The sequence below is a fragment of the Perognathus longimembris genome, chromosome 3 (assembly GCF_023159225.1).
Source record: "Perognathus longimembris pacificus isolate PPM17 chromosome 3, ASM2315922v1, whole genome shotgun sequence".
Lineage (NCBI taxonomy): Eukaryota > Metazoa > Chordata > Mammalia > Rodentia > Heteromyidae > Perognathus > Perognathus longimembris.
The window spans coordinates 92,103,230-92,126,829 of NC_063163.1; the positions used below are offsets into that span (position 1 = coordinate 92,103,230).

General features: G+C 50.6%; 1 protein-coding gene across 2 annotated transcripts; it reads right to left on the reverse strand.

The window, feature by feature from the left end:
• Nucleotides 1–1,300: 1,300 nt before the first annotated feature.
• Pes1 (pescadillo ribosomal biogenesis factor 1) lies at nt 1,301–14,776 on the reverse strand. 2 transcript variants are annotated; one of them, XM_048343292.1, is made up of 15 exons: nt 14,667–14,776; nt 11,103–11,182; nt 10,354–10,507; nt 9,298–9,407; nt 7,190–7,361; nt 7,021–7,110; nt 5,146–5,262; nt 4,969–5,043; nt 4,677–4,766; nt 4,421–4,551; nt 4,139–4,264; nt 3,843–4,027; nt 3,307–3,473; nt 3,047–3,205; nt 1,301–1,688 (listed from the first exon to the last, which is right to left on the reverse strand). In XM_048343292.1, exons 1-15 carry the CDS (start codon nt 14,688–14,690, stop codon nt 1,605–1,607), a joined length of 1,764 nt encoding a protein of 587 aa, XP_048199249.1. In that variant the 5' UTR covers nt 14,691–14,776; the 3' UTR covers nt 1,301–1,604. The 2 variants fall into 2 exon arrangements, with proteins under 2 accessions (XP_048199249.1, XP_048199248.1); XM_048343291.1 differs by having other exon boundaries at nt 3,047–3,208.
• Nucleotides 14,777–23,600: the final 8,824 nt, after the last annotated feature.

The window sequence follows — 23,600 nt, forward strand, 5'->3', positions numbered from 1 at the left end:
GAGGGGGGCACAGGCCAGAGCTGGGAAAGGAACCCCGGATCTGGGGGCTTAATCAGTACGGGGGTCTCTTGGGGTGGACGGCAGGTGGGACCTCCTCAGGATCTATTCCAATTAGGGACACATTTTTGACACCCCTATGAGCAGGGGTGGGAGGCACCAGGTTCCCTGAACCCCAGTGACTTAGCCCCAAAGGGACCCACCACCTAGAAGTCACATCTGCTCATCCCTGTCCAGATGCCCACCACTGTCGGGGGCAGGGTCACTGGATGTGGGTGACACCCAGGTCCCATCTTCCTTTCCTTCACCCAGGATGGGGCTTACTGCTCACCAAATCAGGAATTCTCAGGTCAGCTGTGGGCAGCCCAGAACCAGCTAGCCACCCGGCGGAGCAAGGTCCCCGTGCAAGCCCTCACTGACCCTGCCATTCCTGCACCGCTCTGGAGCGGGTGAAATTCCACATCAATGTAGCTGCCAGGCATTCTTCCGTATCTGATGGGCCGAGTCCTGATCTTGTGGCCCAGGGATACACCCGCGCCTGAGTCATGCCCCGGGGTTGTATGTAGGCAGTGGGTCCCTCAGCATTCTCTCTGCTCCCCCACCCCCCGCAGGACCCCCAGTTATGGGCATGCCAGAATGGTTGCCACACCGAGCCCTCTCCTCACTGGCTGTCTGCTCCCCACGCCTGCCAAGCTGTCTTCCTCCTGTAGTTTTCCCCACCTATGGAGCCAGAATACAAGGGGCAGAGGCCAGGGCTTAGGCACCTAGATTGAGGGGCCACTTCTAGTCCACACTCCACAGCCCAGCCTTGCTGACTGCCCTTAGCCCATCAGAGCAGCATCAAGAGGGCACCCATGGCCTGCCGTGATGAAGGCCACGGGTCCCATGAGCTCCATGGAGGACGTGCCTACCAGCCCACAAAGCATCCCTGCCCTTACACTCCATTGGGCGCTGGCTTTCCTTTCCAGCCACCTCTGGCAGGTAAAGGTGACACAGTGAGTCTGTCCTCCACAATGCTTTGAGGGACAGAACCAGCCCTACCCTGTGTGCTAGGAGCTCTGTGGAGGTCCTGGAGGAAGTGCTGGGCTAGAATGTGAGTGACTCAGGGCAGCGTGGGGCCCAAGCTGAGCCTCTGCATCACCTCTCTGGGCCCCCAGACCTGGAGATGTCCTTGGATATCCAGAGAGCTCCGAGTACCTGGGCCCATGGAAACCAACCCAGAGCTGGGCCAGCCTGAAGCACACATCACCAGGCGTCCCCTTCCAGCCCCAGGATGCTCCCCATCACAGAATCCAGCTGGCTCTTTATCACAACATTCAGCTCTTTTAATAACAAAAGCTTCACACTTTTCCCCCATTACAGCGCCCTGAGAAAGCAGTCTAGGAGGGGGCAGTGGAAAGCCAAGGTGAAGAAGCCCCTTATGCTGCAGACTCTGAACGCAGAAATGGGTTGGGCACAGAGGCCTCCTCTGCCTCTTGCCAGCTCCATCCAGCAGAGTCTGGGGCTGCCTGGCCAGCTGGGGGTGGAAGGATGGGTGTCACCCACCCTTGCCCCGCCATGTCCTGCTGCCAGGATCTGGCCTTGGCCGGGTGACAGGCTTCTGGCACTCACACGGGCCTCGCTTTCTTGGCCTTCTTCTCTGACCTCACGGCTTCATCGTGGGCTTTCCGCTTCTCGGCTAGTTTATTGGCCTGTGAGGAGGAAGAGGACGATCAGACTGAGCTTGAGGGTCTGGGGCAGGGAGAAGGGGACTGGTTCTCCAAAACAGAGCTTCTAGAAGAGCTAACAAGCAAATCACCACAGGAAGAAACCACACTCACCTGAAGTGTGAAAACATTCCCCACCCTGGCCTTTACAACCCTCTATCATTTTATGATATAAAAAAAAAAAAAAAAAAAAACTTCCTTGGAAGAGAATCCAGGCTCCCAGAGCTGAAGGAGCCTCTGCAGTGTCTGGCTCCACTCAGAGAACATGAAGCCAGAGGCCACTGGACCCTTCACTAGGGGCTCACAGGGAGGCACCAAAGTCTCCCCTGGGTCACTGGGGTGCAGTGACACGCTGAAGAATTCAGTCTGCAGAAACAGCTCAAGTGGGCAGAAGCTGCCCAAGCATGACTGACAATGGAAAATGCCCACTCTCAGTACAGGACGGGTCACATACTGTACAATGTCATGGAGGAAAGTCTATCCTACTGCTAAATGAAAAACCACATTTCAAAACAATACACAGGGTAGGGAGCAGAGGTGAAGATCAGAAGGAGTGTGGTTCAAGGCCAGCTCAGGTTTAAGAAGTTTGCAGAACCCCATCTCAACAAAAACGCTGTGTATAATGATATACAACAGCGTCCCCCTAGCTACGTGGGAGATATAAATAGGTTCAAGCAGGGGGTGGGGTGGGGAGGGGGGAAACCACAAGAACCTACTTTAAAAAAAGAAAGGAAAAGAAAAGAAAAAAACAGCTGGGCGCCGGTGGCTCACACCTGTAAATCCTAGCTACTCAGGAGGCTGGGATCTGAGGATCACAGTTCAAAGCCAGCTCGGGCAGGAAAGTCTGTGAGTCTCATCTCCAATTAACCACCAGAAATCTGCAAGTGGTGCTATGGCTCAACGAAGTAGAGCACTAGCCTTGAGCTGAAGAGCTCAGGGACAGTGGCCAGGCCTAGAGTTCAAGCCCCATGACTGACAAAAAAATAAAAATAAAAGCCCCTCAAAACAGTATGTAACAGGCCACTCCTCACACAAGAAAAATCTCCTGAGTTGTCACTGCTGGCCACCTCAAAGGCACGGCTATCAGCCATTACATGTCATCCATTACATAATTCTGGGGCATATTACTGGTTTTCTTTTAAGTAAACATGTGGCTTGTGAACCAGAAAACAAAAAGAAAAAGTTTAACAACCTCCCAAGTCTGCCAGGATAATTATACAGAAGAGCTGAGAGCAGGAAGGGGACTGGAGCTCCGAGGGAGGTGAGCCCCATGGCTGACCCAGGAGAAGGCACCAAGAACATGCCCTACCCGCTAGGCTGATCAGGCGGCAGCAGGAACTTACCTCCCGAATTTTCCGCCTCTTGCCAAACATGATCTTTTGGTAAAGGTACTTCTCCCGCTTCTTCATCATCATGATGGCCAGGCGCTTGGCCTCGCTCTCCTCCTCCTGGGCTAGCCGCTGCTTGTCCTCCAGCTTCACGGTGCCGGCCATCACTCTGGGCTTCTAGGGACACAGGACAGGCACTGAGGACACACAGCTCTGGCCCTTCTGGGCTTACAGGGGCTCCTGGCCCAGCGGGGTCCCAGCCCAGGACCCCATACCTTTCCCCCCAGCCTTTCCTCCTCCATGGCTGCCAGCTGGGCCTCTTCCTCCTTTTCAGAACCAGCCTCCTCCTCTTCATTTTCTTCCACTTCATCATCATCATCATCTTCTTCATTGTCTTCCTCCTCTTCTTCATCCTCCTCCTCTTCTTCTTCTTCTATGTGTTCTACAGATGGCAGATAACATCTTAATACCCTGAGCACCTGCTCTGGCCTTACAGGCTAAAGCTGGGCCCCAATGTCTTGGGCTATTCCTGAGGCAGCTCTGACCATCTCCTTCCCCATGGCTCCCCTGACCACTCCCCCCCAGCCTTAGGGGAGCTACCTTCAAAGGAAACTCCAAGGCCCTCAGCCCTGCTGCCACCCCCAGACACTTTTGCTGTCACCTTGAATGTCAACAGATGACTAAAACGCAGATGTCCTTTCTCCCAGCCCCACTTCTCAGTACAAAGGCAGCTGCCTGCTCTGGTTCTACCCTCCACCAACTCTAGTGAAGCGGCATGGCCAGCACAGGACCCCAGCTCCAGCCCACTCACCTGGCCTCTCTCCCCGCTGCAGAGCCAGCAGCTTCAGCTTCTCAGGTGGGATGTAATCTCCCTCCTTCTCAGACACGAAGGGTGACAGGTGTGGGGGCAGCTGCACCCCAGGGAAGTACTCAGCCACAGGGAGCAGCATCCGGGCATTCACAGAATCAAACACCCATTGGGGCTGCACATAGTACCTGGTGTGGTGAGTAGAGAAGGTAAGTCAGAAGGGAAGTGAGCAGAGAGCCTACCCACGGCCTCCAGGGACCTCCAGGCTCCCCACCACACACCCGGGCCTCAGGGCCTACCTGCCAATGACAGAGGTCTGCTGTCCAGGCCGGTCGACAATCTGGTGGGTGATGCAGGAGTCTGTGACATCATAGGTGGCCCCAATGCACAAAGACTTGTCCCAGGACACTTCTCCCCCAAAACTCCTGTAAGCACCAGGGTGAGTCCGGGCATGAGCTGCCTGTCCTGGGATGCACGGGCTGCCTCCAACTTCAGCTCAGCTTCCCCAGATGCATCTGCCTATCCCCGCCCCAAGTCCTGCCTGTCCGTGGCTCTGCCTGCCCAGCTCTCAGGCGGAGCACCTGATGATGAAGGCCAGGGCCTCGCGGGGGACCTCACGGTTCAGAAAGAACTTCAAGCCCTCGAAGAGCTTCTTGTGCTTTTCCTGTGCCTCAAGCTCCTTCCTGTGCTCCTCCTCCTGTGTGGCCATTTCCTGTGGAGGGGGCCAGCCTGGGGTCACCATGACTGCCTAGCCCTGGCAGGGGGAAGGGCAGCTTCCAGGTCCACCCCCCCTCCCCAGGCCTATCCTGCCCCTCTGGAAGGCAGTGTGGTGCTCACCCCATCAGCAGGAAACTCGTCGGCCTCGGCCTCCTCCTCCACAGCAGGCACCACCACCCGGGCCAGGCTGGCACTGAGGGCTGCCAGTTTCTGGCGGGGGAGGGGGAAGGGGGGAGAAAGCAAGGCTGCATCGCTGCATGGCCAGGGTGTGGTGTAGGGGGAAAGCAGTGGAAGCTCCAAGCCATGCGGGAATCTGGGCTCTGAGGGCAGGTCCTGAGACCACCCCTCCTGACCAAGCCACCTCCCACTGGCATCAGGGACCACTGACCTGGGGAGGTGCAGCCCCTCTTACCTCTATAGAGCTCTCAGAGTCCAGCGCGTAGGTGGCCTCACTGACCTTTGTCTCTGCTTGGGCCTGACCCTCGAGCTGGGGGACAGGGGAAAGGTCATAGGGAAGACCCCCTGGGTCCTTGCTTTGGGGTAAGGGATCAGGACTGGGTCCAGGCCCTGTGAGGACCGGGTTCCCTACCTTTGGAGGGTAGTGGAGGTTAAGTGACTGGTAGAGGCGGAAGTTGACAAAGCCCAGCAGGGTGGTGTAGAACTCAGTGAAAGTAGCCATGACCCTGTAGTCCACATCTGTTGGGTGCTGGAAGAACAAGAGGCATGTCAGCAGTGAGCATAGGGCTGAAGCTTGGTGGCAGGGCCCTACTCATGACATTCTGGGCACAGGTAAGGCTCTGGGGGAGGGTCTCAAGGGCTGGAGTATATGGCGGCTAGTGCCAGACCCCCATGTGGGTGAGAGATAAGGGGAGCATACTCCTCCCTCTTCTCCTCTGCCCAGAGAGGCTGCCTTCCCTGACTGGGAGAGAGTCCTAGACTCTCCCATCCATTCAACATCTGCCAGGGCCCTGGAGGGCAGCCCTGCCAGAAGTCAGCAGTCCACAGGTAGAAGAGGAGGCGACAGACCTTGGCTAAGGTGCCTCAGAAAGCACAGCCCAGGTAGGTGGACAGGATTCAGTCATTCACATCTGGGCAAGGGGCTTGATGAGACTCAGATTTCAGTGATCCCTTCTCGGGCCCATCCTTGACTATCCTCTGAAACCAGGGAGGCCCAGCCAGCATTGCTGAGACCTGGGACCAATAAAGACCACATCATCTTGGCTCCTGAGTGGCTGCTCCATCTTGCTGCCAGGCAGTGGCCTGGGCTGTGGGACTTTACCTGGACTTCAGACAAGGTTGAAGGGCACCAACCTCACTTCCCATGGCCCTGGGCAGGGTACCCCTTCCCCTGAGGCCCTGGGCCCCACTGTTATATACCCAGACCGGCTGCTCTGTTGAGGAGCAGGCCAGAACCCCCACAACACCCCAGGATCGGTCATACATCTTCAGCCAAGAGGAAGCCCAACAGAGGAAGCCCTGGCAGCAGCATGGGTGGCCTGTGCTCCCCCCCAACTCCCCCTGCACAGAGCCAGCTGTGCAGAGGCTGCTCCTCCACTGGCCCTATTCACTACCCAGGGCAGACAAAGACTAGTCTCAGAACATGGGGGTGGGAGATCAGAGAGGGAAGGCTGGAGAGGGCCAGAGAGGAAGGCAGGAAGGAAGGAAGGGATGGAGGGGGAGAGAGAAGGGCCACAGGCTCTGGCTGCCCAAGGAGTGGGAGCAGGGACTGCTGAGTGCCCAACCCATCTCTTATCCACAGACAGACTGCAGTCTCACCCACTAAGCAGCTCAGGACAGTCAGAGCTGGTTCCAGCCTTGTACCCTGAGCAGTCTGGGGGCTCACTCTGAAGCACTGACAACCCAGGCAATAAGCCCACAACTCAGCTACACCAGGGCCTCTGTGCTCCATGGATGGTTCCACTTCCCACTCAGCAACCAGGCAGGCAGAGTGTCAAGTGCACGCCATATACAGGTAAGGCAAGTGGGCCCTGCCACACTCCCAAGGCTTAGATCAGCAAGAGGCAGCGCCATGGTCCCAAAGACTTAAGATAGTAAGCAGCAGCCCCTTATGGAAACAGCCGGAGTGAAGCCGCTTGTTTATAGTTATCAGTGATAGCGTGAGGATGAGACCAGGCTGGGGGCTGCCATGCAACAGCCCCCCAGAGCTGCTCCCCTGTCATATGGCCACCAAGGGCCAGCTCAGACACTTTCAAGATCTCTCTTCCCTTAAATGCTCACAAGGCTTAGAAGGTGGAAGTGAGTTCTTAATGAGGCACAGAGAGGTGTAGGAACATGGTGGCTGCTAGAGCTGGACAGGCTCCAATAGTGAGTTATGTGACTGGGATGCTCCTGGGCTGTATAGCAAATTCCTCATGCCACCCTAACAATCAGGAAGCTAGTGCCTGCTGGGCTCTGAGGATGGCAAGCCTCTCTCCTCCCCAAGGCCTCCTCAGGGCACACTCACGTCGTGGGAGAAGGCGTAGGGTGTGATCCACACAATGGGCTGCCCCAGCACCTCAGCCTGGTAGTAAATCCCTTTGATCGACAGGAAAACCTAGGGGGACAGGAGCAGGCATGAAGACTACCGAGTGGCCAGGAAGTAAAAAACCCCCAGGGTTTCTCTCCCAGGTCACCTTGCGCAGGGCGCGAGCGGCGATGACATAGTGCAGGAACTCCACACTGAGGCGGCGGCACAACTGAATGGTCTGAACATGGCACTTGCCTGTCCGGGGGAAGGTGGAGAAGAGGAAACACATGGACAGGGCATCGTCCAGGTCTCGCAGAGCATCGATGAAAGTGGGGTACCTGCCGGGTACAAGGGCAGTACTCATGAGCTTGCTTAGCCTGACCTCCTCACCCCACCCGACCCAGTGAGAACCCCAGAGGTCCTATTCCCAGGCCAGCCCTTGCCACTGCCACCTCCTGGCGGAAGCAGCAGCTACTTCCCTGGGCTGGCTGTATGGAACAGGATGCACTCCCTGAGCTCTGAGGACCAGAGATCTGGCCCTGACCCGTTGCATATGGTGCGAATGAGCCAGCTGAACAGTGCACTGACTCTTCCAGAACCTTTCATTTGAAGGGAAACTACTAGGAGGTCTAGGGTAGCAAATGGGAGGGTGCCCTAGTGAGCCAGGGAGGAGGGTGGGCTGCTGCTCTTGCACCTGCATCCAGGCCTGCCCAAAGGTCATCATGTCCTTGTCTCTCTTTACCATCCTTGGTTGGCAGAACCAATAAGCACTGGGGCAGCAATGCCAGGAATGGGACCTAGGCCAGGAAGTGTGTCCAGGAGTGCTGCAGTCAATGAGGTCAAGAGAGCTACCTGGGAGGCTGCCAGCTAAGGGACAGAGAGGTATGGGCACAAGGAATGACATGGATTCCAGTTCCACACTCAGCTGTGACTTCCATCCCTTAGACTCATCCAACCTCGTTTTCACCTGGAAAATGACACTGCTAGTCCAGATCACTGCAGTTCTCTGGACAGCAGGGTCTTCCAGTCTCCCTCCCTCCAAACTGCTTTCGAAGAAGCCACCTTTAAGAAAGCACTGTAGGCCCGGCACCAGTGGCTCACATCTGTAATCCTAGAACTCAGGAGGCTGAGATCTGAGGATTCAAAGCCCAGGCAGGAAAGTCTGTGAGACTCTTAGCTCCAATTAACCACCAGAAAACTAGAAGTAAAACTGAGGCTCAAAGTGGTAGAGTGCTAGCCTTAAAAAAAGAGCTCAGGAACAACACCCAGGTCTCAAGTTCAAGCTCCATGACTGACAAAAAACAAACAAACAAATAAAAAAAACCCACAAGGGCTGGGGATGTGGCTTAGTGGCAGAGTGCTTGCCCCAAGCAACCGGCAATTCCTGAGCCCTTTGATTTTCTTTCTCAAGCTCTGGTCTGGCTAGGGAAAGGAGTGCCACCTTAATGTCCAGACCTTGCTTTTCCCCCTAACTGTTCCCCAAGACAACTATGCCACAGGCAGGACAGGAGCCACCATCGTCTGCTAGCATTGAGGATTCACTCAGGCTCAGAGTAGTAACTCTGCTCTGGCTGGACAGCTTGCGGATCACAGAACCAGACTGAGAATACCACCTGTCTGTGACCGATGGCCTATCTGCAGGCAGCCATGCCCATCCACGCAGGAGCTGAGTGCGCCTGGGCCTTCAGCCCAGAAGAGACACAGCATCAGGGCTTCTGGACTTCACCACTAATGAGGTTTGGTGCCAATTTCATCTGTCTTGTGGGGCCTATTCTGGGCACTGTAGAATACTGACCAGCAACCCTGACCTCCACTCCCTAGATTCTCAAAGCATACTCTCCTTTCCTAAATTATGGGAACCCAAAGATGTCCCCTGGAGGAGCAAGATCACCATAGCTAAGAATCACTGACTTCATCAATGCAGGACAGAGGCTCCTGAGAAGGCTGAACAGAGGTGTCTCAACATGTATCCCACATGAAGCCCAGATATCTGGCTCTCTCCCACCAAAGAGCCTTTGTACTTGCTGTTGCCTGTGCTTAGAACATGCTTCTCTTGGCTGGCTCAAACATGTCCTCCTCTGATACTGTAAGCAGTATTCCCTCTCAGCTTCTCAGAGCCTAGTGCAAGCTATGATTACTATGATTCTGGTCTGCCAAAGGGCTGAGAGCTCTGTGAACAAGGCCTCAGTTGGTCTCCCATGGTTCCCAGTGTGGGTACAAAGCCCAGCCACAAATAGACCAGCAGCACATTTTTTGTAGGGGTACCCAGTTTACCGCTCCTTGACGATGTGGTCAAGCTTGTAGTTGGGCTTGTTATCTTTCAGGCGTTCCACGGTGTTCCACTCGCTCTTTCCATAGGCCTTCCGGAGCTTCCGGACAAACACCTGGAAAGAGGAAGGGACTACACTTACGCTGGGCCAGGAACTGGCACAGCTCCTCCATGGAAGGTGAATGCATTTACAAGGAGCTCAACACCTCTGCCATCACCCAACTTCATGGACCCCAGAGGCACCCCTGGTCCCAATCAGAGCCAGACCAGGGCACCCTCTCCTGGGCTGACACCACATATCCAATGGGAGGAGGTGAAGTATAGCCTACCTTTCTACTGAAAAAAGAGCAAGTGACCTGCCATTGAAGGATGGGCTTTGTCCCCAATTCCTCTCTGCATCATAGGAAGCCAACTGTGGGTCTCTATATGGCACTGAGCCATCCAGAAAAAGGCAGCTGTGGGGTAGGTCTTCCAAACCAACAGATGTCTTTCTTTGAAAAACTTCTGTTCAGGCCCAGCCCCAAGGCCCCTCAACAGCTTAAACAGCACTTGGGATGGATGATACAGAGCAGCTCAGGGACAGCTGTCGGCCTCCAGGTGACAGCCCCTTTTAACTTGGGAGTTTATGTGACTGAAAAACCCAGCAATAGTTGCTGCTCAGTCTGCCATGGGCCACCAGAGGGTGCCCGTCCTCAGCCAGGTAGGGACGGTAGCAGCATTCTACTTTCAATTACGTCTACTTTCCATCATTTGCATTTGGTGGAAATAGGTTTCTGCTGCTCTGTGACGTTTGAGCACTAACAATCTCCAGCTGTGGAATGGAATTCTGAGTCTCCTGAGAGCGAGCTCAGGAAAAACCAGAATAGGAGCTGTTTCTGTGGGCAGAGAAGGCACAAGAAAGCCCCTAAAATAACACCCCTTTTGTGCTTTGGAAGCAGAAAATGTCATGAGATACTCCCTTTGAGGTAGAAGAAGGCTTGCTCTGGGAGGGAAGCAACCTGCCCAAAGTGCTAGTGAGTTCCAGAGGCGCAATGGGAATGCAGCCAGACAGAAGAGCTCACCTTGTATTCCCGGAACTTGTTGACAATGGGTTCATGGAGGAGAAACTTGATGTCTTTAATGAGGTAAAAAGTTCGGGCTGCCGTGGAACCCTTGTTAACCTTCTTCTTATGCTTGGGCTCATGGGGGTAAATGCCCTTCAGGATGCACAGCCGCCTGGAATACAGAACCCATTTGCAAAGTAAATGCAAGAGTGCTGGCTACAGTGCCAGAAGTCAACGGGGCACAGGGATCTCAGGGACCCTGACTTTCCCTGGGCAGCTCCTGTCCTAGCTCAAATGTGACAGACAAATAAGAGAGGAAACAAACGGAAAGGCACTTAAGCCAGGAAAGGCCATTTCAAACACACAAAATGCACAGTCAGCACCGTGAGCACCAAGGCCCTAAAGTTCATCATGAGCTTGGCAGTATGAAGGACTAAAGTGGGTCAGGGGAGACACAGAGGTCCCAGTCAGCCTGATAGCATGGCCTGCAGGCTGTAGAAAAGTCTGGACTTGACTCCACAAGGACTGAGCACCTCCTATCTGAAGAATCAGAGCTCTCTTCTACCAGAAGGGAGGAGAGAGTGGCAAAGACCCAGTTCTCTAGCTTCCCCTAGGGCCATACCTGACCAGACAGCTCAGTGAAGCAAGGCCAGGAGAGAAAGAGTAGCACCAGGACCCCAGTGTGGCAGCTCAGGGAAGGCAGGATGCAGCGGAGGTTCTGCTGTGTGCGAGGCTGCCCTGGTCCCATGTCTACTCTCCAACCTCACCTGAAGTCAGCCAAGCTCAGCTGCAGCTTCTTCCGGGCTTTGTTCCGGGTGATGTAATTGGTGGCAGAGCCTCGTTCATACTTGGGAAGAAAAAACACAATCCTCTGTTAGCAATGAAGTCAAGGACTGTCCTCAAACTGCAGGTCTGCAGTTTCTGCAGGGGATCTTGCTCTGCAAAGTGGTGAAACACTTCTGGAATGAGAATTACTATAGGAAAAGAGAGCTGACCTGCCTGAAGGAGCCCTCCTACGTGGCCCCTGTAGTTGTTGGCCTTGAGCACACACAACTACATGATGTTGGGGACTGTGAGGTTGACAAGAACCAGGTGCTGGGTTAAGCACTTAGTACTAGCTCAAACACCAGCTAGAATAATGAGTGATTACTTTACTTCATTTCATCTAATCCCACCACCCTCAGGTGGGTGCCACTGAATCTGTTTCAAAGGAGGAAAGAACAAACCTGCCTCCCTAAGTCAGTTGGCTTTTAAAGAACTGGGTCTGGGTTCAAACCGAGGCCTGACTGCAGAGCTGGCACACCCAGCCACTAAGGCAGTATTCTTCATTTCCACCCCACCATTACACCCCCTCCATCCCTCACCACCACCAGACTTCCCTTATCCTTTCTTCCACAAAGCCCCATGAAATGTTTTTGTTTTGCCAGTCCTGGGGCTTGGACACAGGGCCTGAGCACTGTCCCTGGCTTCTTTTTGCTCAAGGCTAGCACTCTGCTACTTGAGCCACAGTGCCACTTCCGGCTCTTTCTATATATGTGGTGCTGAGGAATTGAACTCAGGGCTTCATGTACACGAGGCAAGCACTCTACCACTATGCCATATTCCCAGCCCAGGATTATTATTATTTTTTGCCAGTCCTGGGGCTTGGACACAGGGCCTGAGTACTGTCCCTGGCTAATTTTTTTTTTTTGCTCAAGGCTAGCACTCTGCCACTTGAGCCACAGTGCCACTTCTGGCCGTTTTCTGTATATGTGGTGCGGGGGAATTGAACCCAGGGCTTCATGTATACAATCACTCTTGCCACTAGGCCATATCCCCAGCCCCCATGAAATGTTAATAGCACAGCTTTACTACAGATGTGCTTCTGTAATGTGGCTCTTGTAAAGCCCATGACCTGCCATGCCCATTCTTACTCCTTTAGGGGTGTTATTATTGGGATGAACATGCATACTGTAAGCCACCCAGCTTCTATCTTTCTCCATCCAACAAGTCCTCTACCAGGCTCAGAGCATTTGACCAAGAGCTGTGTGGGCAATATGCACAGAAGGCCTGTGTCTAGCCACTTCAAGAAATAGGTTGTCTTGTGCAGCCATCTGCATGTATGGGGTGCTAAAATGTTACTTCACACTCATCTGTCTCATTCAGTGTAATCACTGTACCGGATACCTTCAATGCCAACCACCTTGCTTCTTCTGGAGGCAGACAGAAGTCTCTATGGCCCTGGTCCAGCTTTATCTACAGTTAAACCTGAATGATGCCTTGGTGGATATGTTGTCAATAACTTCAGAGCTACAAAACACCATTTTTTTTTCCCCTTTCCATATTCATCAATGGTTAGTAAGAACAGGACCAACCTACATCCTATGGACACAACAACAAACTGCAGATCTGTCTCTTGTAGTTCAGTTCTCAATAGAAATGTGTTCTAATTTGCCTATGCCTATCTTGCTCCTTCAGCTGCAATGGTTAGCACTGACTGCATGCTCAGTGGAGAGCTGGGTTAAAAATAAAGTGGCAACAGAATCTTTCAAGTTGAAAGGAAATGCCTGAGCCAACTACATCTTTCTTACTCCTGTCCCTTCCTATCTTTCCATGTAACCAAAGTCATATCTATACAGCAATAACTCCTTTTAAAAAGTTAGGTTGGGGGTGTGTGTACAGAAATGGAGGGACAAAGGGTGAACAAATGCAGCAGTGGTATTCACTAGACACTATGCTGAAAATGAACCATACAGCTTGTGGGTGGGGATGGGAGGGAAAAACTAGGAGACAGCAAAGGAAGGGGTGACATTGTCCAAAAAGAAATGTACTCATTGCCTGACTTAGGCAATTGTAACCCTTCTGAGCATCTTCTTTATATTAACAATTAAAAAAAAACTTAGATCATCTCATTTTCGTTGATGTCTACTGCACTTAGAATCAAATCCAAGCTAGGCCATATATACGACTCATGCCTCTACTCCCTGCTAGTTGGAAGGCAAAGATCAGGAGGACTGCAGTTCCAGGCCAGGCCAAGGCAAAAAGACCACATTTCAACCAACAAGCCAGGGGAGGGGTAGTGCAGTCCTCCTGATTTTCCCTGAGGGAAAAATATAGCAAAAATGGACTGAGGCTATGGCTCAAGTGGCAGAATACTTGCCAAGAAAGCAGGAGCACTGAGTTTAATACTGCCAAAAGACACAAATAAGTAATAAAAGGCTTACAGGTCTTACATAATACCAAGATGACACTCTTCCCCTAGATGTTATTTTTGAGCTATGTTGATGCCTTTACAAAACCTTGGATGAAGCAAGCTTCTTCTACGTACTGATCTTGATTTTTTGTACCTGTTGTTATATAAGCTCTCTCATGGGCCAGAACACACCCAATATGTTTCACCCTTCTAGACCTCCATAGGACGTTATAGTGTGAAGAAGTCTTCAGACAGCACTAACATTCAGAGCCCCTAATCAACACCAGTGTGCATAGTTGCCTGCCACACCTCCACTCCCAGTGAAGGATTGACTCCCACTCTATTGCCTCAGGCCCATACAGACACCAGGCAGAACCTCAATAGGGGACCCTGCTTTGATATGCAAGTAGGACATCTCACCTAGGCCCAGCTGTAAACAACCCTTTGTGGGCCAAATGGAAAAGCCCCAACTTCCTAGACATAGTGGTGCTTTCAAAAACCTGCCCCCTAGCTCAAACACTATATAAGCCTGCTGCCAAATTCACCCTCTCCCACAACTTCCAAACCCACAGGAAGGTCTGTGCCCCAACTCTAGGACTCACTGGTCACATTCGTTAATCGCCGTCCCGCTTGCGGGGTGACACGATTGAGTTGGCCCAACTTTCACCATTTTCCCCACATAAAGAACTCCACGGCAGGGGTTTGGAGGCGTGGCTCAAATCGTAAAGCGCCAGCCGAAGAGCGAAAGCATGAGTCCGATATTCGAGTCCCCGGTGTCGGGGGGCGCGGAGAAAAAAAAAAAAAAAAGGAAGAACGCCAACCCAGGAGGCTGAGATCTGAGCACCGCGGTTCGAAGCCAACCACGGCAGCCAAGTCCGTGAGCTTCTTAAAAGCCGGAAGTGGCGCTGTGACTCAAGTGGTGGAGCATCAGCCACGAGCAAAAGGGCTCAGGGACAGCATCCAGGCCCTGAGTTCAAGTACCAACACGGGCATAAAACAAAACAAATGCAAAAACTACACTTTTCACGGACCCGGTAACCGTGGTCCCAGCCTGCATTCGAGCGCCCTCCAGCGGCTGTCTCCCGTCGCCTTGACACTGCTTATGTCCCTACGAGAGGCTCCGTCGCTGCCTGGAGAGCCGCGCTTTTCTCCAACTCACCTTCTTCTTCTCCAGGCCTCCCATGGCTTCACGTTGCCGGGCCTAGAACGAACGCCACAGCCACAGTCAGCGCCGCTTCCTCCTGCACGTGCCCCGGCCAGGGAGGGCCCTGAGGACCCTCAACGCGCTGGCGGCGTGGGCTGACCAGAAACATGCCTGTAAAGATCCAGAGAAAGACATGGGATTTTCACACTAAAGATTTATCAAAAAAAACTCTTTAAAGACAAATCACTATGGATAGCTTTTTAAATATGTTTTCCCTACCGACTTGTTAGGGAAAGTTTAAACAACCATTGAGGATAATCAGGCATTTTAGCAAACACCCGAGAGACGGAGCCTTGACACGGCGAGCCACATTGCCTGTTGGATTGGAGCGGGGCGGAAGTCTTGTAGCTAGCGCAGTGTCTTCTGGGATGCAGAGGGGCGCTCACTCCATTGGCTCCCCTAGAAGACAGTTTTGCTGTCATGGCTACGGTTGCTAGGCGTCCTCGGAGCCCGGATGGGGCCACAGTACTTCGCATTCTGTCGCTAACAGGGGTACAAAGAACAGAGGTCCTGGCCCCTGGGTTGAAAAATAAAGGAAAGCCAAGTCGAGTTAGAAGACTTACGGTGTTTTTTTTTTTAATAAGTACTTATTTATTGTCAAAGTGATGTACAGAGGGGTTACAGTTTCATACATAAGGCAGTGAGTACATTTCTTGTTCAACTCATTACCTCCTCCCTCACCCCCCTTTCCTTGTTTTGTTTTATTTTAAAACCAAAAATGATTCTCTCTCTCTCTCTCTCTCTCTCTCTCTCTCTCTCTCTCTTTCTTTTTCCGTCTTTGGCTGTGGGGCTTGAACTCTGGGCCTTGGCAGTGTCCCTGAGCTCTTCTTCTTTTATCTTTTTAAAAATTAGCACAGGTCTCTGGAAGCATGGCTCTGTGGTAGTGTGTGCCTACCAAGCACAAGGCCTTAAGTTTAAACCTCAAATACCATCCAAAATAAAAATCAACTTGAGTTGTAGGCATAGCTCAAATGGTAAAACGCAAATATAGAAGCCCTCACCACCAAAAATCAAGCCACCCTGTGGGGAATGTGTGGTCAGTCCATGAGTCACATACAGCCTGTGAAATCATTTACTACAACAGGACAGATACATACACCCTCGGCCCATCCACCTGTATTGAAAATCTTGTAATTGTACGGCCCTCAAATGATATTATAAATATCCAAATGGCCCTTGATGGAAAAAATGACTCCCCATCTCTGCTGGGAGACACATATGGTAAGCACTAGTGAATGCTGGTTTTGAACTCGGAACCTCTTGCTCTTTTTTCCCCCCCTCATGGGATAGTGCTCTTACTATCCCCTCACACACCTTTTTTTTTTTTTTGGCCAGTCCTGGGCCTTGGACTCAGGGCCTGAGCACTGTCCCTGGCTTCTTCCCGCTCAAGGCTAGCACTCTGCCACTTGAGCCACAGCGCCGCTTCTGGCCGTTTTCTGTATATGTGGTGCTGGGGAATCGAACCTAAGGCCTCGTGTATCCGAGGCAGGCACTCTTGCCACTAGGCTATATCCCCAGCCCCTCACACACACCTTTTTGTGTGCCCGTCTTGGAGCTTGATCTCAGAGGCTGAGCTTTTCTGCTCAAGGCTAACACTCTACCTCCTGAGCCACAGCTCCACCTCTGGCTTTTTTTTTTGGAGGGGGTGGTTAGTTGGAGATAAGAGTATCACAAACATACCTGCCTGGACTGTCTTCCAGCCTTTATCCTCGTATCTCAGCCTCTTGAGTAGCTAGGATTACAGGTCTGAGCTACCAGCACCTGGCCGGTGCTCTACCTTTTGAACCATGCCTATACCTTCTGCTTTTTTTGCTAGTTAATTAGACATCACAGTCTCCAGGACTTGTCTGCCCTACACTGGCTTTGAACCTTGATCCTCAGATTTCAGCTTCCTGAGTAGCTAGGATTATAGGCATGAATTACAGGCACCTGGCTATATTGAAATACTTAAAGATTTTTTGGAGGAGGCACTACTGGGTTTGAACTTAGGGCCCACACTTGCTTAGATTGATGCTTTACCACTTGATTTGTGCTTCCAACCAAGTTCTTGACAATTTTTTTTTTTTTTTTTTTGGCCAGTCCTGGGCCTTGGACTCAGGGCCTGAGCACTGTCCCTGGCTTCTTTTTGCTCAAGGCTAGCACTCTGCCACCTGAGCCACAGCGCCCCTTCTGGCCATTTTCCATATATGTGGCGCTGGGGAATCGAACCGAGAGCTTCATGTGTAGGAGGCAAGCACTCTTGCCACTAGGCCATATTCCCAGCCCTTGACAATTTTTTTTAAAGAAAGAGCCCTGGGTTTTCATTTCACTCTGTCCACCAATAACATAGCTTGGCCTGAATAGGAGAGATCACATCCACAAAAAAAGATAGACATGCCAGGCTCTAGTAGCTCACACCTCTAATTCTAGCTACTCTAGCTGAGATCTGAGGATCAAAGTTAAAGGCCTACCCAAGCAGGAAAATCTGTGAGACGCTTCTCTCCAGTAAATACCAAAAAAGCCGAAAATGGAACTGTGGCCCTTGTGGAAGAGTATTAGTATTGAGTAAAAGAAGCCCAGGGTCAGCACCCAGACCCTGAGTTCAAGCTGCAGGATTAGAAAAAAAAAAAGACACTAGGGACTGGGAATGTGGCTTAGCGGTAGAGTGCTTGCCTGGCATGCATGAAGCCCTGGGTTTGATTTCTCAGCACTACATACACAGAAAAAAAACTGGAAGTGGTGCTGTGGCTCAAGTGGTAGAGTGCTAGCCTTGAGCTAGCCTTGAGCAAAAGAAGCCAGGGACAGTGCTCAGGCCCTGAGTTCAAGCCCCAGGACTGGCAAAAAAAAGGACACTCTTTTGTTCTCACTAATGTTAAGACCCCAGGGGAAGGCCCAAGTGTACATATCAGGAAAGCCAATGGGGATGTCAGATCTAGAGCCTAAAATGGAAGTCCTCTACATACTGCATTTTACAAGGAAGGAAACTGAGTCAGTGAGAAGTGAAAGTCTTCATTCAAGGCCAATCAGCAGCTAAATAGTATGGCAGAGATTGTCTACAAGCATCTGACTTCAGAGTGCACTGGTGACCTCAACTCCACTTTCTACTGGGTGGTGAGCACAATTCTCTCTGCTCTGTCTCATGAAAGATTAATGTAGGAGTCTAGGTCAATGCCAGGAAGATTCTAGTTTGTCAAAGAAGAGGTTAGGAAGTGGCTCTGTGGCTCAAGTGGTAGAGTGCTAGCCTTGAGTTGAAGAGGTCAGGGACAGCGCCCAGATGGAGATTTCAAGCCCCACCACTGACCAGAAGAAAAAGAAGGAGAAGGAGAAGAGGAAGAGGAAGAGAAAGAAGAAGAAGAGGAGGGAGAGGAGGAAGGGGAGGAGGAGGAGAAGGAGGAGGAGGAGAAGGAGGAGGAGAAGGAGGAGGAGGAGGAGGAGGAGGAGGGGGAGGAGGAGGAGGAGGAGGAGGAGGAGGAGGAGGAGGAGGAGGAGGAGGAGGAGGAGGAGGAGAAGGAGGTGGCAAAGGAAAAATATATTTTCTTTGAACTTGTCCATTTTCTAAAGTAATTAGTGTGCTCTGGAAAGGGAGCAGGGATATCTAGAAAAGTAAACACTTGGGGAAAGGACTCTTCTTGTCACAGAACATGTTTACCATGAATATCTCACGGATGGCCACCTGTCTTGAAGGGAGGGCATGACAGAACCTGCCCTTTGTTTGAAGGGAAGCCCATACATCAATGACCCCAATCCAATGAGCATACCTACCTTGAAATCTCTGCGCCCAATTGATTAAAAAAGAAACAACAACCACCAAAAATGCCCTAACTGCAAGTATGATAAATTTACCAGATGGCAAACAATGGAAAGTACTCACCCTACGGTGAATTTAAGCCATATCCTTATCTTACATGTTTACCAGGACTTATTACACCTGTTACCAAATGGACCCACACAATTATCTGCATATTATCTCTCTCTCTCTCTCTCTCTCTCTCTCTCTCTCTCTCTCTCTCTCTCTCTCTCTCTCTCTCTCTCTCTCTCTCTCTCTTTGTGTCAGTGCTAGGACCTGAACTCAGGCCGCACTGTCTCTGAGCTTTTTTACCCAAGGCTAGTACTCTACCACAGCTCCACTTCTGGCCTTCTGGGTGGCTAATTGGAGATAAACATCTCACAGAATGTCCTGCCTAGGCTGACTTCAAACTGTTGATCTTCAGATCTCAGCCTCCTGAATAGCTAGGATTACAGACGTGAGCCACTGACATTTGGCTCTATATCTCTATCTTTTCCCTGTCCTTGTCCTGTTCCTCCATCCCCTCCCCATCTCCTCCCCCCTCCCCCGCCCCTGCCCCCGTCCCCCCTGGCTGGTACTAGGGCTTGAACTCAGGGCCTGGAGCTCTCACTTGGCTTTTTCCACCCAAGGCCGGAACCCTACAACTTGAGCCACAGCGCCACTCCTGTTTTTTTTTTGCTAGTTAATTGGAAATAAGCATCTCATGGAATTTTCTGTGCAGGCTGGTTTCTGACTTCAGTCCTCAGTCTCCCGGGTAAGGAGAATTATAAGCATGAGGCACCAGTGTTCAGATAAACTAGTTAATTGATTTGAGATATTTTATCTTAATGTGAGTTTTAAATTTCCGTTTGAACACCAATTTTTGCTGTATGTTTACTATGTTTTATCCTCATTTTCATTCATCTTATAGTATTTGCTATGATTGATAATTTGATATATTGATTATTTAAAAATGAATGCTTATTAGCCTTCATGGTACATACCAGCAATCAACAAGCTGAAGAAGATGAGGCAAGAGAGTCAAAATTTCTAGGTCTTAGCTGGGCAGGGTAGTTCATGCCTGTAATCCCAGCTATTCAGGAGGCAGAGCTAGGAGGATTGTTGTCTGAGGCCAGCCTGGGAAAAAGTTATCCATACCATATCTCTAAAACAGACTAAAAACAAAAGGACTTGGAGCTTAGCTCAAGTGGTAGAATGTTTGCATAGCATACCCAAGGAAGGAAGGAAGGAAGGAGGGAAGGAAGGAAGGAAGAAAGGAAGGAAGGAAGGAAGGAAGGAAGGAAGGAAGGAAGGAAGGAAGGAAGGAAGGAAAGAAAGAAAGAAAGAAGAGCTCAAGGCCAGCCAGGGCTAGAATAAGAAGATAAAAACAAGTTGCTGGATTTCCTTATGTGTATTTATCTACTCTTGAGCGATTATATCTCTTACTATCCTTTAATTTTTCTTATTTCATAGATATTTCTTACCATGTATTCACATATTGTGCTCATCCCCTTTTTTCTTCATGAATTATCAGCTGACTTACCTGTTTTATCTATTACTGTGTCTAAATTAAAGGTCTATGCATTTGTCTCCAGTTACATGGGGAAGCTTAAGGAGGAGGATGGTAGTCCAAGATGGCTTGTGCATAAACCTAAGACCCCTATTCTAGAAATAACTAAGGCCCAGAGGGATGGGAAGTGACTCGAACTGTAAAATGCTTGTCTAACAAGCACAAAGCCCTGATTCTAAAATAAAAAAGTTCTTCAGTCCCAGTGAAGAATGAGACATTCACGTAAACCACTTAGTACCCAGAAAGTCCTCAAAATTCCTTGGGTACAGCATTTGACCTATTTTACAAGTCCAAGCTGTTTATTAGCTACCCAGACTGATACAGGTGATGGACTCACTCATTGTTTGGCAAGCAAAGAAGGTACCAGCCTAGGTGGGGGCCCAGACATTCTGTCCCAGAGATTGCAGCGCAATTGCTAAAATGGCTAGGAATCTAGCCTAGTGGGGGGGGGGGATTTACTCTGGTGGGGGGACTAATCAGGGCACCCAAAGATATGGGGGAATGGGTCAGCATGACTTCAGGAACGAGACAGGTGGCTTCTTGCTACCAGATAGGACAGCCTGTGGAGGGGTAATGAGTAGGCAAGGGATGGTTCTGGAACCAAGCAACAATCTGCGGGCTGAGGCCTATGAGAGGAGCAAAGTCCAATGATACTTGAAGGCTCAGCCAAGGCAAGACCGCTATGCTCAGGTCACAGGCATATTGGCAAAGACCAGGATCCAAAGACCTAAGTTGTGTACTTGCACAAAACCCCCTAGGGCCCTCAGGGCTTGCTGTGGTGCCCACTCCTTTCTAGTAAGACTTTGCACATACATTGTCTGTCCTGGGAGAGTTTCACTTGCAGAATGTCCCATTCACCCCCTATAGGCCAAATCAAGAGACAGTGAAGAGCAGAGCAACATTTGTTACATGGTACAGTCAGGGCAGACTTTGTTAAATAGTTCTGTAGATTAGTTAGGGTTCAAGGCCCTCTCCCACCCCAGAGCATCTTGTTGTGGAAGGCATTGCTGGCTTGGCTAGCAGAAACCAGGCTACAGAAAATGTAAGATAGTTTCAAAAGAAAAAAAAAATCCCAGTCACAGAGATTAGACTTCCCTGCCTCCATTCTTCCTAATATCTTATCATCTTAGTTGGGGAGGAGTAGGGGTGTAGGAGACAGACCTGATTCAACAATAACTCAGCAGCTTTTCTCTGATTGGCCAATTGTCCTATACCTCATTTGCATAGGGTCAACCAATCAGAGCACAGCACAGGAGATTAAACCCCACCTCTTCAAGCCAGCCTGAGACAGAAGTATGTCAACTCACATACCTGTAAGCAAGATCTTTCTCTTCTGAATGTGAGCATTATGCACACTCTATATGGGCAGGTGTTGTCTGCTGCTGAGCTGCAACTCTAAAATAGGCACTGCCTGCTACAGGACTGGCAGTCTCTGCCAGCTCTGGAGCCTAAAGGGAGAGACATAATGCCAGAAGGACTGTGTGGCCTCTGCCATATCAATGTCATTTCTTCAGAAGTACAGACATGAGCTTCAGGTTTTATAGACAAAGAATGGGGCAAAGGGAGAGGGAGGTATTCATAATTTTTAAATAGTCCTGGTCAAAGTATGGCCTGGCTAATCATTATTTCAGTCCTTGTTTGGGGAAGGTTTCTGTCAACATTGGTCAGGATAAACCATTCCTCATTGCCTGCTGAGTGGTCTGTTCTTAGAAGGTTCTGTTGTTCCTTAGAGGGTAGTGTCCTGTGCCTATAAAGATTTCGATCCTTCCTGGATCCCAAGGTAATTGCGAGGTCAGTGCAGAGAGAATGGCTTAAACCAAACACATTTAGAACGTGGAGCCAGGTATGCCAAGCTTATAAGACAATGGATGACCACCTCAGAAACCACCACTATCTCCTCTGCTGGGTGCCAGGGCTGAAAATGACGACTGACATCAAGAGAGGTGGTTGTTGGCATTGGGGTGTGGGGCTTAGTATGTTTGAGGCCCTGGATTTGAGCTGAACTCCCTAAAGAAGGAATATTGCAGAGCAAGGCTCATTCTTATCCATTGGGTGGGGGGAGGTGATAGGCCCTCCTCTCACCTCTGCAGTAACAATGACACCAGAGCTAAGAAGGGAGGAACTAATTCTATCTATACATGAGTCTGAGCTCTGAGGATTGAGGTTCAAAGCCAGCTCAGGCCCAGAGATCCAAGAAACTCTTGTCTCCAACTAGCCAGCAAAAAGTCAGAGGTGGAGGTGTGGCTCAAGGGGTAGAGTATCAACCTTGAGCAAAAAAGCCAAGTGAGAGCACAAGGCCCCAAGTTCAAGCCCCAGTACCAACACACAAAAACAATCCTTTGTTTAGTTCCCAAAGCTGAACCTGTTTTCGGATGTGGAACTCAATGATTAGTAAGGTCAAACCCTAGGAAAAGAACCCTTCAATGTCATGCATGCCATGTATAACATGAGATGACTCCCAGTCCTTCCCCAGAGGGATGTAGGGCCACTTCCCACATGACTGTACACTGAGGAAAAGCAATCCCCAGATGTCTCAAAGACTGTTGGACAAAGGATCTTGGGTTGATATTAATATTCCAAGACCCAATCACAATGGCTCCATGTTAGAGCAGGTCCTTGTCTCACAGTAGAGATGTAGACTCTGAGGACCCCCCCCCCACAAGGGTCATGTCTCAAGCCCTGACAGCATAATGAACATCAATTGACTCCTGAGAAATAATCTCCCTGCTCTAGCTTGCACGTGTTGTGTTCCTGTCAAAACTCCTGATGAATTTAGCTGTCAAGATAGTTGTGGTGGGTGGTGGGGCCTTGGAAAGGGATTGATGTCTCTCTAGTACATGTGTTAAGTCACGTCTGGTACTGTCACACAATACCTGAGAAAACAACTTATGAGAGGAAGGGTTCTGGGGGGCTCACAGATTCAGGGGTTTCAGCCTGTGATCTCTTGGCTTTGTTGTTTCTTGGCGAGGTGGGGTGAGGTAGAAATGGTGGAGCAAAGCACAAATCTCATTCAAGCTGGAAAGAAGAGGAGGAGTAAATGAGAATGGGGGAAGAAGGAGGGAGAGAGGGAGGGAGAGAAGCGGCAGAGGAAGAAAGGGGCAAGGGAAGGAAGGGGTAGGGGAGTCAGAGAGAGAGAGAGAGAGAGAAGCAGACAAGACAAGATATATCCTTCAAACACACTCCTCTATTGATTTATTTCCTTCAACCAGGCCCACTCCCCAAATATTGAGCCATGAAATCAATGATTTGATCCATAGATGAAGCAATGTGTCTCAATGGCGCCATCTTCTGGAGACAAAGGATTCCGTGCAGGACCCCTTAAAGCCATTTTATATCCAAACCCTAGCATTACAAAACTGGATTAATTCTCACAGGAATGGGTTAGCCCTCCTCTGAGTGGATTGTTATAAGGAAAGTCACCTCCTTTGTCTGCTGCCACATGTATGCCTGGTTTTCCACCATGAAGTTCTCACCAGAAACTGAAAAGGTGCTTGCACTGTGCTCTTAGACCTTCAGAGCTATGAGCTCAACAAAGCCTCTCCTTTTTTTTTTCTATAAATCACCAGCCTCAGGT

Bases quoted from the DNA above. Each gene is read 5' to 3' on its own strand.
- Pes1 (XM_048343291.1), bottom strand. From the start codon at position 14,690: ATGGGAGGCCTGGAGAAGAAGAAG. The intron at 10,508-11,102 runs GTGAGGTTGGAG...TCTGTATTCCAG, and splicing joins CTGAGCTTGGCTGACTTCAG to GCGGCTGTGCATCCTGAAGG. The intron at 4,767-4,968 runs GTAAGAGGGGCT...CTCCCCCGCCAG, and splicing joins ACTCTGAGAGCTCTATAGAG to AAACTGGCAGCCCTCAGTGC.